This window comes from Cervus elaphus, chromosome 27, assembly GCF_910594005.1.
Source record: "Cervus elaphus chromosome 27, mCerEla1.1, whole genome shotgun sequence".
Lineage (NCBI taxonomy): Eukaryota > Metazoa > Chordata > Mammalia > Artiodactyla > Cervidae > Cervus > Cervus elaphus.
In genome coordinates this window covers 36,259,826-36,276,747 of record NC_057841.1, presented here as the reverse complement: position 1 = coordinate 36,276,747, position 16,922 = coordinate 36,259,826, and the positions used below count along the sequence as shown (strand labels likewise).

General features: G+C 44.7%; 1 protein-coding gene across 1 annotated transcript in view; it reads right to left on the bottom strand.

Moving 5' to 3' along the window:
* ANKRD29 (ankyrin repeat domain 29) overlaps nucleotides 1-3,722 on the bottom strand; it is a 51,266-nt gene extending 47,544 nt beyond the window's left edge. Inside the window, exon 1 of the mRNA XM_043889457.1 lies at nucleotides 3,551-3,722. Coding sequence (XP_043745392.1) covers nucleotides 3,551-3,571 — 21 coding nt within the window. The 5' untranslated portion in view covers nucleotides 3,572-3,722. The remainder of the gene's footprint in view (nucleotides 1-3,550) is intronic.
* Nucleotides 3,723-16,922: the final 13,200 nt, after the last annotated feature.

Genomic DNA, 16,922 nt, shown 5'->3' with positions numbered 1-16,922 from the left:
CTGGAGAAGGGAAAGGCAACCCACTCCAGTATTCTTGCCTGGAGAATTCCATGAACGGAGAAGTGTGGTGGGCTATAGTCCATGGGGTCGCAGAAGAGTCGGAAACAACTGAGTGACTAACACCATATAAATGGAAACCTGTAACATGAAGCCTTTGTGTCTGGCCTTTTTCACGTAACATAATGTTTTCAAGGTCCATCCCCATTGCTGCACGTATGAGAGATTCATTCCTTTTGCTGGCTGAATGATCCATCATATGGATACACCATGTTATGGTCCGAATCTTATGTCCTCTCCTCTCTGGGTTAGTATGTTGAAGTCCTAACCCCCCAGTGTGATGTCTGGAGGTAATCAGGTTTAGATGAGGCCATGAAGGTGGAGCCCCCATGGTGGGGTGAGTGCCCTTACAAAGAAAGGAAGACACTAGAGCTCACTCTCTCTCTCATCTGAGGATACAGTCAGAAAGTAGCTGTTTGCAAGCCAGGAAGTGGGCTCTCACCAGAAACCAAAACTGTCAACAGCTTGATCTTGGGCTTCCCAGTCTCCACCACCATGAGATATAAATTCCTGACATATGTTTTCATTTCTCCTGCATATACATCTAGAAGCAGAATTGTTGGGTCCTATGGCAACTCTATGGTTAATTTTTTTGAAGAATGACCAGACTGTTCTCTATTATCGCTGTATCATTTCACATTCCTACAAGTAATGGAGGAGGGTTCCAATTTCTCCACATTCTTTTTGTTGTTGTTTTCAATTGCTCCACATTCTTTTTGTTGTTGTTTTCAGTTGCTCCAGATTCTTGCCAATGTTTCTCATTGTCTGTCTTGTTGACTATAATCATCCTAAGGGGTGTGACTGTGGTGTCTCACTGCAGTTTTGATTTGCATTTCCTGATGGCTACTGATGTCAAATATCCTTTCAGTGGCTTATTGACCATTTGTGTATCTCCTTGGGAGAAACTTCTATTCAGAGGCTTTGCCCATTTCAAAACTGGGTTGTCTGTTTACTGTTGAAATGTCTTGTTGCCAAGTCACTTCAGTCGTGTCCAACTCTGTGCGACCCCATAGACGGCAGCCCACCAGGCTCCGCCATCCCTGGGATTCTCCAGGCAAGAGTACTGGAGTGGGTTGCCGTTAGAGTTGAAATGTCTATTATCATTTAAAGATGATCAGGACTTCCCTGGCAGTCCATGCTTTCACTGAGGGCTCAGGTTCAATCCTTGCTGGTAAAGAATCCACCTGCAATGCAGGAGATTCGGGTTCCTGGGTCGGGAAGATCCACTGGAGAAGGGATAGGCTACCTACTCCAGTATTCTTGGGCTTTCCTGGTGGCTCAGCTGGTAAAGAATCTGCCTGTAATGCAGGAGACCTGGGTGCAATCCCTGGGTTGGAAAGATCCCCTGGAGAAGGGAACAGGTACCCACTCCAGTATTCTGGCCTGGAGAATTCCATGGACTGTATAGCCCATCAGGTTGCAAAGAGTCGGACATGACTGAACGACTTTCACTTTCAGGGGAACTAAGATCCTCCAAGCTGTGTGGTGCAACCAAAAATAATAATAATAAAAAAATAAAGATGCTCAAGTCTCTATCATTTTAAAGCAAACAAACCCTTGGCCAAATCTGGATTCCCACCTCAGTCACTGTTTCCAATTTTTTGAAAGAGTTCTCTCCATTTGTGGTTTCTACCCACTCTCTTTTTAAGCTATTACAGTCTGGCTTCTGAACACAACATTGCATTGAAACTGTTCTCAACAAGGTCACCAGAGCCTCTTCTATTACTAAGTTCAATGGGCACTTTTCGATTCTTAGCTTGTTTGATTTCTCTGAGGTATTTAATTCTGCGTCCCTCTCCACCTTTATTGAAAGGCTAGAGATTCTTGGCTTAATGACTGCACATGCTTCTGATTCTTCTCATACATTTCTGCCTGCCATTTCCCCGCCCTCCCATTTTCTCAATGGGTTTCTCTTATTCCACTCATTCTTAAGTCCTGAGGTTCTTTAGGAATTTGTTCTCAGTCCTCTAATTTACTATCTTTACATGATCTCACTGGGCAGCCACATTCAATCCCATGGGTTCAATGACCACTTAGCACTGTTCACTCTTAAATGTCATCTCTGTTTCCTTCCTAGACTACCCTCCTGGGCTTCCAGTTTGTACATCTGTCTAACATCTCTACTTGGACTCATCTCCATCCTGAAACTTTACACCAAACATTTTATCTTTATCTCTCTGGCCTTCCCTAGCCCAGTGAATAATATCAATCACTAAACTCTGCTGATTAAAAATGTTTAAGTCACTCAACATTCGTCTGTTTTCTTCCATTCTCAAAATCTGTGCCCTAGTCTGGTACCTAGCCTGGTAACAAGATGTCCCCAACATAGTCTTGACTGGTCTCCCAGCTCGGTTCTAGTCTCTGAACTGTTGTTGTTTAGTCCCTAAGTCATGTCCTATTCTTTTGCGATCCCATGGACCATAGCCAGCCAGGCTCCTCTATCCATGGGATTTCCCAGGCAAGAATACTGAAGTGGGTTGCCATTTCCTTCTCCAGGGTTATCTTCCCAACACAGGGATCAAACCAGTGTCTCTTGCATTGCAGGCGGATTCTTGACTACTGAGCCACCTGGGAAGCCCACCCGCTCAGAGATCTTTCTGAGATGCAAATCTCACAGCGACATTCCTCTGCTTAAATGAGCTATTGTAAGAGCTGGGATCACACTTGCCGTGGAGCCAGACTCACTAGGGTTTCAGTCTGCACACCATTCGCTCACTGGCTGCACGGCTGTAGGAAGAGTTACTTAACTTCTTCGTGTTTTAGTTTTCTTATTTAGAAAAGGTGGTGGTGATGGGGTGGGGGGGCGGCAGTGGCAAAGTACCATCTCGTGGTTACGCCGGAAGGTTCAGAACTTGAACCGTGGAGCCCCTGGATCAGAGTTGGGCACATTTTATGTGCTCAGTCCATTTTAACTAATGTTTTTATTAACATCTTCAATACAGGCAAATCAATGAACCTCATTTTCACCCGAAAATGAGGGGGTTAAATGAATGACTTTAATAAACTCTTTGGTAATCAACTGCAGCCTGGTAATCAATTGCAGCTCGCTCGGCGCTGGTCCCTCAGCTCCAGCGTCGAGAAAGTATTCCGGGAGGAAGCGGCAGTGGGGCGGCTGGCGTTCGGGAACGCGGATGCAGGAATCGGTGCGGCAGCCCGGGTCCCCGCGAAGAGCGCCGACCCAGGGCTCCTTCCCCGCCCCCGCCCGCCCGTTACCCCGGCGACAGTCCCCGCCGCCCGGCGCCCCGCGGCCCGGCTCACCGCACCTGCAGCCAGAAGTGCGCAAAGCCTTTCCCGCAGAGCCCGCGCCCCCAGATCACAAACCAGACGGGCAGCCCTGCCCGGCCGCTCCCTCCCGGTCCCCGCAGCCCACCTCTGGGCGGCGCCCACCCCTTCCTGCGGGCCCGCGGCGGCTCCGGGCGGACGGAGGGTGCCGGCCCCGCCGCTGCAGGTCGACCGCCCGCCCGGCGCGCCCTCCCGCAGGCGCGGCGCTCACCTTGAACGACATCTTGCACATGTCCGCGGCCGCCCCGCCGGGCCCCGCGCGCTTCCGGCCCGGACGTTCTGCACCGGCCTGCCTCCCTCCCTCTCCCGCCGCCTTCCGCAGAGGGGCGGCCTCCGCGGCGCCGCGCGCTCCCGCCGCCGCAGACCGGGCCGGGCCGGGGTGGGGGAGGAGGGGGAGGGATGAGGAGGAGGGGGGGGGGGTGGGAGGAGGGACGGAGGAGGGAGAGGGAGGGGGGACGAAGGAGGGGAGGGAAGGGGCACCCCCTCAGACGCCCCTCCCCCATCCCCCTACCCCCCATCCCCACCCCACCCGCACCGCCGTACCTACCAAACACTCCCAGCTCCGCTCGCACTGTGCACACACTACACACACACACACACACACACACACACACACACACACGCGAGGTTCATGCACGCACCGCTGCACACTCACAACCTCACATCACTCTGCACACATCCAGACTCACTCACTCACACTCCAAACTGGACACCCCACTCTGTGCACACTCTCCAGCCTCCACACACACACAACCCTAGCCACGTTTTCAACCCTAGCTGAAAATCCAGCCCCGCTTTTAACCTACTTGATAATCCACGACAAAGCTGATTTAAGCTAACCGTGCCATTCATACACAAAAGAAATAAGCATATCAATGTTTCAAAAGTTGTATAAAAATTTTGTTGTAGTTCCGTGTGCTGACATCCTGATACGTCCTCAGTTATGAAGATGTTTCGTATGCTCTAAAAACCTAATAATTTAAAATAAAATTTTGAAAAATAAAATTTTGGTTCAAGAGGAAAAAACACACATCCACACCCCTCACATCCACACCCTCTCTCCCATGCACACACTCCATGCACATCCACATTTCTGTCTCACACACACACACCCTCTGCATGCACTGCGGGCTCTACACAGCCTGTACATTCCACACACACAGGTTCACAATCAATACATAGATACACACACAGCCATGTATACACACTACACACACATCCACACACAAATACACACACACACACACACACACACACAGACATCCTCTAGTAGGGCACAGTCTGCATCAAATGACTTTCAACCTTCATTACAGCACAAATATGATGATGATGGAAATGAAACATGAGAAAAAAAACTTCACCCATCATCTCACAACTCTTTCCAATGGCTATTTTCTGTCCTTCTAGGTTTTCTTTTGCTTCTTTTACTTTTCTAAGAATTTGAGCTTTGTTCCTCTTGCAGAAAAGAGCTGGGAAACAAGCCTTTTGATTGAATGGGTGATAAATGGTATTTTTCCTTTCTGACAGTGAAGGGCACAATTTGAAATATACACATATTCCTCCACACGTTTATCGCACAGTCAGCTCCTCCTCTTGACCTTTCCTGCACACCCACAGTATGTATGGCAGTCATTGTCCACTCCCTCATACAAACTGCTGGCTGATTGCCCAGGACTGTTGAGGAAAATAAAAGTGGGAAAGTCATATTTCTTAAAAATTAAAAATATTTTATTTTTAAAGTATAAAAAGCAGTAATAGCCTTTCTAGAAAATCTGAATGCTAAAGTAAAAGTGGACATCTCACAATTTCCTACTACAGGAATCCACTCATTCTCCCTGTCATCTCTGTTTGAGCCTCTACCTTTTCCTCAAATAAATTTGTAATGAATTTTTAGTTTAAAAGTTAAGAAATACAGCTTCAAGTTGAAGTTCATAAAGGATATAAAATGTTTATCTTGTATAAATATGGTGGATAAATTGTATTGCCTTGTGTTTAAAACAATTTTAAGAAAAAGTGTACCAGAATTTGATAGGAACTTCTAATTTTTTAAATCAAGAAAGAGGGACTTCCCTGGTATTCCTGTGGTTAAGACTCTGTACTTCCACTGTAGGGATCCTGGGTTCAATCCCTAGTCAGAGAACTAAGATCTGGCATACCATGTGGTGTGACCAAGAATTAAAAAAAAAATATTTTTTTTTAATCAAGAATAACTCAAAACTTTTACCCTGCATTTGGTGTCTATGGATGAGATAGTTTTCACGTTGATGAGATAGTTTTGACGTGACATTACCTTATAAGTAAGATCAAGCATCATAGGTTTTGTTTTATTAACAGTTTTGATAAAAAGAATGAAAAGAAGTAATATATTGAGTGCTATAGAGTACTTTGAGTGCTAAGGTGCTTCCTTTATAAGAATGCTATGAGATGGGTGTTATGCCCATTCCATAGTTGGAAAAACTAAGGCTCTGGAAGATGAAGTCATCTGCTCATGAGAGATCAGGCTAGAACTTGAAGTCTTTCTGACTCCAAAGCCTGTTTGTTTTCACAACTGCACTTGCCACTCAGAGTTGTTTTGAGCATCGTCTCTGGCCAGGCTGCTGATGGAATTCTTGTCAAAGTTGCAGGAAAGAATGTGCCTGGACACCCTCTGGCATGCCTGGCTTAGCTCATCTTCATGAAGAAGCCCCCAAACAGAGCAAAACTCTCCTACTCACAGCCAGGCACCTCCTTGTAAAACCACCTGTTCCAAAACTTAGCAGGGACCCACCAGCCCTCACACAGGAACTTGAACCCCTGTGGCCCCATCCCCATATTCAAAAACTTTCTCTTTCCCAACAGAAGGGCTCCACACTTGTCAGAGGATTCTCCTTGTTACCACCCTCCCTCCCATCCCCATAGCTCTCTTACGTCTCCTCTCGGTCTGGTCTGCCCTAAGCCCCGTCCTGACCTAGCAAGGTCACTCCCAGGTCAAGCCCTTTCCTGAACTGCTGCTCAGCCATCCCAGCTTTGTTGAGTTCCTTCTGCAATACCACTCTGTACCACATCCCTCAGCCCGTGATCTGTGTTTCTCTAGACCTTGCTTCTACTTCTGACTCCTCCAGCAGAGTTTCAAATCTTCAAAGCCAGACTCTGAGTCTTATCATATGTCTTTTCTCTTCTTCAAGGGCTAGTTCCAGCTGGAGTTATGGTAGGTGGTCAAAATGTATTAATCATTTATTGAATAGATTCAGGAATTGTGTTCTTTATATCTATACTGTTAGAAAACCCACCACTCTTCCACAGACACCCACAACACAGAAGAATAGACATCTGTGTTCATTTCAGATGAGGCCGTATTTGTTATCACTGCCATTTACACGAGCACAGACTGTAATGTGTTTGTTCTCGATTTTGCACTGTCCCAGTTTATGTTGCAGCAGGACTTGCTCTAGACAGTACTGTGAAGTGGGTCAGACTGGTTTACTGAACCTTCTCCCTCTTTTTGTAATATATGGTAGGCTGGTTAATGTCAACTGGTAAGGCATTGTGTCTATTTTATCATTTAGTGCCTTTCTTTTTGAGCAGTAGTATAAAAAATTAATATATCTTAATGCTCAACAAGAAAGGCACTTAATGACAAAATAGACACAATGCCTTACCAGTTGACATCAACCAGCCTCCATCATTGGACTCCCGCAGTGCTGGCTTGGTGGGCTTGGGGGTGATACAGCCGTGCTGGGAGGGATGAAGATCAGTGAATGGGCCCTAGAGCAGGGGCTCTCAATTACCAAGCCTGATCTAGCTACTGTGGCCACTTTATGGCCAATAACAGGCCTCAATACTGAGTGACCAATATGCCGTCATCCTTGGAGGAGGTCACCTGGTCATTTGGTGGCAAATTGACTATATTGGATACATTTCATCCTGGAAAACCAATGATTTCTTTTGCCAGGAATAGACACATTCCAGCGGTGGGACTGCCGTTCCTGCCTGTGGGGCGTCAGCCAGCACCGCTATCTGGGAGCTTGTGGAGTGTTTGTTGGATTAGTGGACTGGCACAGAATCCAGAGTAATGTTATGTCAAACCCACTTTATAGCAAAAGAGGCGCACTTATGGGCTGAAGACTGTGGCATTCATATTATCCAAAGCTGACAATCACTTGAGTGTGGGGGTTACATAGCTGAAGCACTAATTTGGAGAATGATATTTTAGGAGCATAGAGTACTGTCTTCTAGGACACAATATACAGTTTAAGTCAAAGAGCTGTCTGTGGCGCTGTGTCCCATAGGAAGAATACGCGGGGCTGCAGACCAGGAGGTGGGAGCAGGAGTGGGCCCACTTACCATGACTCTCAGTGACCCACTTGTGTTTCCTGTCCCAGCAACTCTAGGCTCAGCCAGTTTACAAGTCCTGGTTTTCAAAGGGGAAAACACTTCCACCAGTGGGCATAGTAATAGTTCCATTGAGCTATAACCTATGGCCATGGCCTGGGCGCTTTAGGTTCTTTGTGTCCAGGAGTAGCAGGGGAGAAGGGGAGTCACCACCTTGGCAGGTGTAATTGGCCATGATCATTAGGAAGAAAGGGGGCTGCTGCGGACCATAGGGAGCAGGGGGAGTTCTTATGGAACCTGGGTGCTTTACTTGGTACCTCTTGATCACTGTTAATGCTAAATGGACCATGGATGAAACTCCAGCCTGAGAAGTACACAGTGATCAGGGTTTGCACTCCCCAGGGATGAGGACCTGGGTTATTCTACCAGGTAAGATGAACAGATATGCTGGCTGAGGATGAGGAAACTCTGGAACAGATACTTGAGGAGTGAGATGAGAAGCTTTAGTTGTAGTCCTGAGACCAGAGGCGGTAGCTGGGGCTGTGATGTGTCCCCCAGTTATTCGAGTGCTGTTGGCAGATAAGTCTGAGCTGCTCGCCCTTTGGGACTGCCTCAACTGCAGAGAGTCACCTTGCCAAGGTCATGCTGTCTTTTCAGGGCCCACATCTCATGACATTGACATGGGACTTTTAAAGACCCAGGCTTTCTGCCCCTACTCAAGGCTACTTTGACCCAGTGGACTAAGCACTGGGTTCGAAATAGCAACCCCAGAGCCTTCATTCATTGGTTAGATGTCCAGATATTTTCTGCAGTGTTTGATTTTTATTTGGATGTCTAGCATTTTTGTACAACTCTATCAGCTGCCTCATTTCCAACATTCGTTTAAAAAGTCTGGGTTAATAACTGGAAAGTACTCTATCACTGGGCCGATAATCTGGCCCTTGGGAATAAGAGCAGCTATTATGGATGGGCCCGGCAGAGGTATGTCCTTAGTGAATCTGCATTAAGCATTCCACTGAGGCTTTGGAGTATCCACGTAAGAACTTTATTTTTTTTTTAATGAACTGAGGATCCTGAATGCTAACCAGCTGAACTCTCAGTCCTTACATTTTATTATCAAGTTGTTAAACTCACAGGGGTAAAAGTGCAGTAGACACGTGCACACAGTCTAAATCATTAGCAAAGTCGGGACTGGTTTCACTTAATGTTTAATTGAACCGAAACTGTTTAAAAGAAACCAAAAAAGCTGAATTCAATCCTTAGGGAAAATGGGCTAGAAGACTTCCTTGCTATGGAAATTCTCTCACCGTCTCGCATGGGAGCAAGAGTGGACTTCAAGTTTAATTTTGTTTGTGGCAATAACAGATTGACTTTTGGAACCCTTGTTTGGTAATGTAACTGTGTTGTTGTTTAGTCACTAAATCGTGTCTAACTCTTTTGTGACCCCATGGACTATAGCCCACCAGGCTCTCTGCCCATGGGATTTCCCAGGCAAGCATACTGGAGTGTGTTGCCATTTCCTCCTCCAGGGGATCTTCCCAACCCAGGGATCAAACTGTGTCTTAAAAGTGGCAGGTTTTGAGTGTGGCAGGAGCCTCAAGTGAAGATGTTTTGATTGACCTCCTACAGCCTACAGGTAAGTCTAGGATTATACTGCAAGGCAGTGTTGGGTTACAGGAACTTCAGTGAGACTGAAAATTAGACCATGAGCCATATGGTCACATTAAGTCAGAAGTGATATCTCAATCTCTTTGCAGCTCTAATGAGAAGTCCAGATCCTAGCACACATCAGCAGGTTCTCACTGAGTATTTTTGAATGAACGAATGAATTTTCACAGGTTATCTGAGGATCCATGAGCTTCTCAGACCTGAAACCAAAGCTTCTGATGCACTTTTCTCTAATGAGATGTGGAGACTGTGTTGATGAGTTTCTTCTCTTACTCAGGAATCTAAGGCATGTAGATACTAGCTTATAAGGGAGGCCATTGGGCAGGTTAAAAAAAAAATCCTATTTTTGCACCAGGGCTACTGCCTGGTAGAACAACCATCATGATTTCACTGAAAGCAGAGCTACCCCACCCCATACCTCAAATCATCACTGATCCCCAAAATGGGGCTAGAATGTGTGTGAGGGGCCTGGAATGTGTGTGAAAGTGATTGTTAAGGGGTTGTGACTCCATCTTTGTGTGGGTCTATGTGTGTTTTAAATTAACTGATACTCTATGTATGTGCGCATGCACACACACACACACACACACACACACACACACACACTCTCTCTCTCTCTCTCTCTCTCTCGAATTTTGAGTTGGATGAGAGATCTCATGCTGTACAGAACCACCTTCCTCACTCCCCCAGAGGTGCAGCTCAAAGGAAGCTTAGGTCACTGACCACTGCTGGCTTTGATGACTTTTGTGCAGGTATGGAATTCTCAGTTCCCCCAGAAAGTGGGCTGAGGCAGCAGAAGGAAACTTAAACAAAAGTACAAGGATGTATATGGAAAAATTTAAAGGGTTTCATTGCAAAGAGATATGTCAGCAGACTCTTCCAGAAGAGCCATAATCGAATGTGGTTTTTAGACAAAACAGTTCTGGTAACATCTGCCTTCAGTCTGGTGCTGGCATTCTGACCCCCTGGTGATGTGCCAGTCTCAGGATGGGATCCATGCCCTGACTTGTTCACAGCAAGTGCTGTCAGAACTGGGGCTGAGGCCCCTCTGGCTCAATCCTGGGGCAGGCTGGGCTCACGGAGGGGCAGGGATCCAGGAGCTCCCAACAGAAAGTGGAGAAGCCTGGGGGTGAGGGCAGTGTCCTGGAGGGTCTGGGAGCACAAAGTAGGTGTGGACACGGCAGAACAGCTGACCGGAGGATCCTAAGGCAATGAGAGCTTCCACAGGATACCTGGCAGCCTTCTAGGATGCTGGGGCTCTGGGGAGAGCCCCAAGTGCAGCAGCAGAGGGGGTCAGCAGGTCAAAACAGAAATTTAGTCATTAAGAGCCGGTGTCTAAAGGCAGGAGCAAAGAAAGCTTCCAGATGCCGAGTAATCCAGATCCTAGGCAGGCCCCGGGCCAGAAATGAAGACACATGGGTCAAAGCTTGTTGCTGGAACTGGGTGGGAAAGAACAATAGCTGGCCTAATCTGGAGGTGTGCTGTGTGCTAGCATTCCTTTCAGCCCTTAAGAAGGTCTTCATTCCACAGTCACAAATCTCTTGCTGGGGGTAAAAATTTTCAGATGAAGGAATTGGGACTTAAAGAGCTTCAATAACTTGCCCAAAGTCAGAGTCACAGAAGCTAGCAGATGGGGGAGCTGAGATTTTAACCCAAGTTTAGGACTCTGCAGTCTGTGGGCTTAACTACTTCACTGCCCTACATGGTGAAAGCTTGGTCAGAGGAGCAAGGGCAAGGTGAAGGGAGAAGGATGGTGAACCCCAACTGGGGCCCATCCAGCACTTTCACAGACATGTTCACGCCTTATGTCAGTTACTCTTCGTGGTGTCCTTGTCCTCATTAAAAAAGTTTTTTGTTTTTTTTTTTTTTCCCCAGTGAGTGATCTGAAGCACATAAAGACTAACTGGCTTGCTTACAATCACATAGGAAAGAGGTGGTGGTGGCTTAGTTGCTAAATCGTGTCAGACTCTTTTGTGACTCCATGGACTGTAGGCCACCAGGCTCCTCTGTCGGTGGCATTTCCCAGGCCAGAATACTGGAGTGGGTTGCCATTTCCTTCTCTGGTGATCTTCCCAACCCAGGGGTTGTTGAACCCATGTCTCCTGCATTGCAGGAGGATTCTTTTACCACTGAGCCAACAGGGAAGCCCTACAGGAAGGAGGCCATCACCCAATTAATGGGACTAGGGCAGAGTTCAGAGCAAAACCACAGCAAAGCTGCCCTGAAGCTGAGGTGCTGTGGGGCAGGAAGAGGCCTACAGATAAACACCATGATATTTAGTGTATATTCAGCCTTCTTAATCTGGAGTCTGATTTAATAAAGGTGTTCTAGGATATAAAGCGATTTTGAAGACACATGACTTCAAGGAGTCTGATTTCCTGTACTAAGTGTAAGGAGTGGCTTTCACCTGATATAACCCAATGATGCATTTATTCTTCATAAGGAATGAGTCATGGGTTTTGTCCTTACGTTGAGCTCAACACCTTACACCATCTCTCTTTGCTCAAAGACAGCTGAATCAGTCGGTGCTATTATGGAGTAAGTGAAAGCTAATTTTACCTTTAGCATACGTGTCATTTCTTTTGAGTTCTCTAAATGTGGGTATGATTAATTACTCATACCAAGCCAAGAGAATTAGGCAGGTTAGTTCATGCCCTTAAAAAAAATAAAACTTGGTAAAACTCTGACTTTTTTATATTTGCTGTATGTATTGGTTAGTGAATGGTAAAGATTTAACTTACCATTAGAGCATCATGGGACTAGAAACTGCCCATCAAGTCATTAGCAATCAATCAACAAATGTTTTTTACCTACCCACTCTGGGTTCCACACTTTTCTAGGCCTGAGGCTGGAAGATATTTGGAGAGATCATTTACACTAGTGCTTTTTAAGCAGTGAAGAAAGACCATTTTAAAAATATTCCAATCCACTGTTAACCAGTATTTTGTAATATACAATAAAACTGGGTTATGAGAAAAAAGATCACATGGTTGGATGTCATGGCAATATCAAACCGCTAAAAATATTTATAAACACTCAGTTTTTGTATTTTTCTCTTTGCAATGACAGTGTAGGGACTGGCAGTGGTCCACAGACCACACTTTGATTAGCAGTGATTTAAACGAGGCATGACCATTCTAAAACCATCTCAACAACTGAAAAACTAGTTTTTGCTGCCTTTTCTTTCAGTTTTAAAATAGTTTTTGCTTACCATGTTCTTGAATTTTCTAGTGCTTGATGAACTTATGAAAGAAACTCTTATTCAAGGCAAACTACACTTCCCAACTGAGAGATAAGGGAGAAATACTTCCTTCAAAGATCAAGTTATGAAAGGTACATGAAGAAGGAAAGAAGGAAACATAAAACACCAACCCAAGTTGAGGGAAAAAAAGAGGCCAAAGTCTCACAAATGGTAAAAAGCCTATTTTCAGAGAAAAACTATGACCCGCAAGATAGCTACTAACGGAGTCTCTGACTGTGTGCAATCACATAGATACAGAATGAAGAAATCTATTTTTATAGAATTGTCTTTTCTGGCATTCCTCTTGATGCCGTGGCAGATATCACATTTACAAGAACTTTTTTTTTTTTTAAACTTGGAATGAAGTTAGCAGTGCGTTTTGGCAAGAGCGAAAAACAGGGCATAAAATTCATGAGATCAAATTTTTCATTTCCCTAGATGCTTACCCAGGGCAAAAGCCAGGAAAAAAAATAAGTAGAGCTAAACTTCATTTGTCTTAAAGACATCAACTACATAGAAAAAAAAATTCTAAATGCAAAAGTCAATTTCTAAAATCTGTTTCCCAGGAGTGTCTAGAAATAAAACTTCCTCATTCTAATTGGGAAGAGTATTCTATTGATATATTTTACTGTTAATGCTAACTCAAGGCATTTAAGACCAGAATGTGCATATTGATGAATAAGAAATAAGATTCTGATACTATTGTGGTTGTCTGCTATCGTGTAATAGACCACCCTAAAGCCAGTGGCTTAAAACAATTTTTCAGTTGTTCATGATTTGGCAGCCTAGGCTGAAATCAGCTAGGCGGGTCTGCTGGTCTCACCTGGGATCTCTTTTGCTGGTGGCTTGAGCTGATGCCTTGAATGGGACTTTTAAGACCAAGCTGGCTATACTCACAATGCTTAGCATGGCCTCACATATTCCAGGACCTCTTTATACATTCTTGCTTCAGCAGGGTGGTTGGTCTATGTTCCAAGAATTCTAGGATGACAAACACTTGTCAAGTTTCTCTTTGCACCAAACTTGCTAATATCCCATTTACTAAAGCAAGTCATCAGACCAAACTCAGACTCAGGGTGGGAGGGAACAACACAAGGACAGGAGTTCTGAGAGATGTGGTTCACTGGGCAGCCACCACTGTAACAATAATAAAATTAAAAAAAAATTTAAACTAAATTGTGCTTAAAAGTTATAAAAGTGCTTAAAAGTTAAAAATACATATTCTATTTTTCTGAATAAGGCAGAATTACAATATTTGGAAAATACAGCTGATGTTCTAGAGATTGGAAGATGGCATTAGTATTTGGGAATGCTCTTGGGGCTTCCCCGATGGCTCAGGGGGTACAGTTTCCGAGTGGTAAAGAATTCGAATGCAGGACACGTGGGTTCAGTCCCTGGGTTGGGAAGATCCCTTGAAGGAGGAAATGGCAACCCACTCCAGTATTCTTGCCTGGAAAATTCCATGGATATAGGAGCTTGGCAGACTGCAGCCCATGGGGTCTCAAAGAGTCAGACATGACTGAGCATGTGCACATAGTTAATGGCATGAAGAGCTTTAAAATTACACCAGATTACACCAACCAAACCAACTGATCAAGTCATACATATTTATTAAGCACCTATTAAGTCATCATCACTCTGCAAGGTGGTGTAAGAGACACTTTTTCTTGCAGTTAGGGAACCTACAATGGAGCTGAATACAAATAATATTTAATGTTCGAAATGTAGGACAGAATATAATCAGCTCCTAGGGCACTGGGGCCCTGGGCTCCCAGGCAGGAAAAGAGGTAAAATGTGAAGGACCATGCAAGAGGTTTTTATGGATCACTTCTCCTCCCTCTTTCATTAGTTCAAAATCAGTTAATGACCCCACCTAGATGCAAGTAGGGTGGAAAATATATTCCTGGAGCCAGCAGCCACTTTCCAGAACAATTTTACACTCTGGAAGGGGAGAACCAATCCTTGGTAGGCAGCTAGTCATTTCTATGTCCTTCATAGATTATGTTAAGAGTTCCCATGACTCTTTGGGTATTTCTTTTTCTCATTTCTTCATATTATTTACATACCATTGACTCTGTCCCTCTCTCATCTCCTCCCACCTCCTGAAAGTCACTCATGAAGTTATACTCATATTTTCTAGTTGATTTATAGGCCTGGCTGGCTAACCAGCCACTCAGAATCCTCTTTGGCATTTACTTCCATGAAGAGCTCACTGTATGAGATAAGGAAATAGTTTGTGAGTCCCATAAGCATCGTTTGGTACTCTATTACAAATCTAGATTAAAAAAATGGAGAAATGAGCAAGCTGAATCTACATTGACTTCTTAAAAAGTAATGTGTTATATGATATTGTTGCAGGAAGGGTGACCCCTTCCAGGGCCAGACTGGGCTCTTGTCTAACATTCAGAAATGAATTGTCTGAGCAGACACGTGTGCTGACAAAGCAAGAGATTTTATTGGGAAGGGGCGCCCAGGTGGAGAGCAGGAGGGTAAGGGAACCCAGGAGAACAGCTCTGCCATGTGACTTGCAGTCTCGGGTTTTATGGTGACGGCATTAGTTTCTGGGTTGTCTTTAGCCAATCATTCTGACTCAGAGTCCTTCCTGGTGGTGCACGCCTTGTTCAGCCAAGATGGATGCCAGACAGAAGGATTCTGGGAGGGGGTCAGACATGTGGTGTCTCCTTTTGACCTTTCCTGAACTCTTCCGGTTGGTGGTGGCTTATTAGTTCTGTGTTCCTTACCAGGACCTCCTGTCCTAAAACAACTCATGCAAATGGTTACTATGGTGCCTGGCCAGGGTGGGTGGTTTCAGTCAGTGTGCTTCCCCTAACAATATCACTTAATATGTGGAATCTAAAAAATGATACAAAAAGTTATTTACAAGACAAATAGACTCACAGACATAGAAAACAAACTTATGGCTATCAAAGGGGATAGTGGGGAACAGGAAAGAGGGGATAGTGGGGAATTAGGAGTTTGGGATTAACACATACAAACTATTATATACCTAATAGGTTAGCAGTAAGGACCTACTGTGTAGCACAGGGAATTATATGCAATGTCTTTTAATAACTTCTAATGGAAAAGAATCTGAACAAGATTATATATATATATATATATATATATACACACACACATGTATAACCGAATCACTTTGCTGTACACTTGAAACTAACACAACGTTGTAAATTAACTATACTTCAATTAAATAAAGAATTTATTCAATTAAATAAAGAGGACTTTCCAGGTTTGATGCATGAGACAGGGCGCTCAGGGATGTGTACTGAGATGACCCTGAGGGATGGGATGGGGAGGGAGGTGGGAGGGGAGTTCAGGATGGGGAGCACATGTACACCCATGGCTGACTCATGTCAATGTATGGCAAAAACCACTACACTATTGTAAAGTAATTAGCCTCCAATTAAAATAAATAAATAATTTTTTTTTTTTTAAAAAGAGGACTTTCCTAGTGGCTCAGACACTAAACCATCTGTCTATAATGCGGGAGACTCAGGGTCGATCTCTGGGTTGGGGAAGATCCCCTGAAGAAGGAAATGGCAACCCACTCCAGTACTCTTGCCTGGAAAATCCCATGGACGGAGGAGCCTGGTAGGCTACAGTCCATGGGGTCGCAAAAAGTTGGACACGACTGAGGGACTTCGCTTTCATTTTCTTTCAATTAAAGAAAGAAGTATTAAAATTAACACCCTCATTTGTTCTGTGAACTGCTCAGCACTAAGATGGTTATTAAAGAGCATTAAGTGATGAGAGATTTCAGTGATTATATGGCTTACAAAATTACCTACTAACCCTATGTTCTAGTATTTAAGTAAAATTAATTCGATCTGAATTTTGACAAGTATTTACCAATCTGCTGCTTGGCATAACTCACTGCTTAGAGATCTCAAAAGAGACAAAGAAAAATATCTTTGGGCCAGTCTCTGTTCATAAGAGTTTTCATCTTTTATCGTGAACCAATCCTCTATTGGATCTGTTGGACAAATTCTTACCAAAATGCATGTCTCTGATGTGAGGTATTTTTGACACGGAAATAAACTGCAGTGTGGCTGAACATTGCCGGTTGGATACATTTTGTGGTCATAGAAGTCATTCAACTGGGTTCAAATCCTTAAATTTCAGTTCAGTTCAGTTCAGTCACTCAGTCGTGTCCGACTCTTTGCGACCTCATGAATCGCAGCACTCCAGGCCTCCCTGTCCATCACCAACTCCTGGAGTTTACTCAAACTCATGTCCATTGAGTCGGTGATGCCGTCCAGCCATCTCATCCTCTGTCGTCCCCTTCTCCTCCTGCCCCAAATCCCTCCCAGCATCAGGATCTTTTCCAATGAGTCATCTCTTTGCA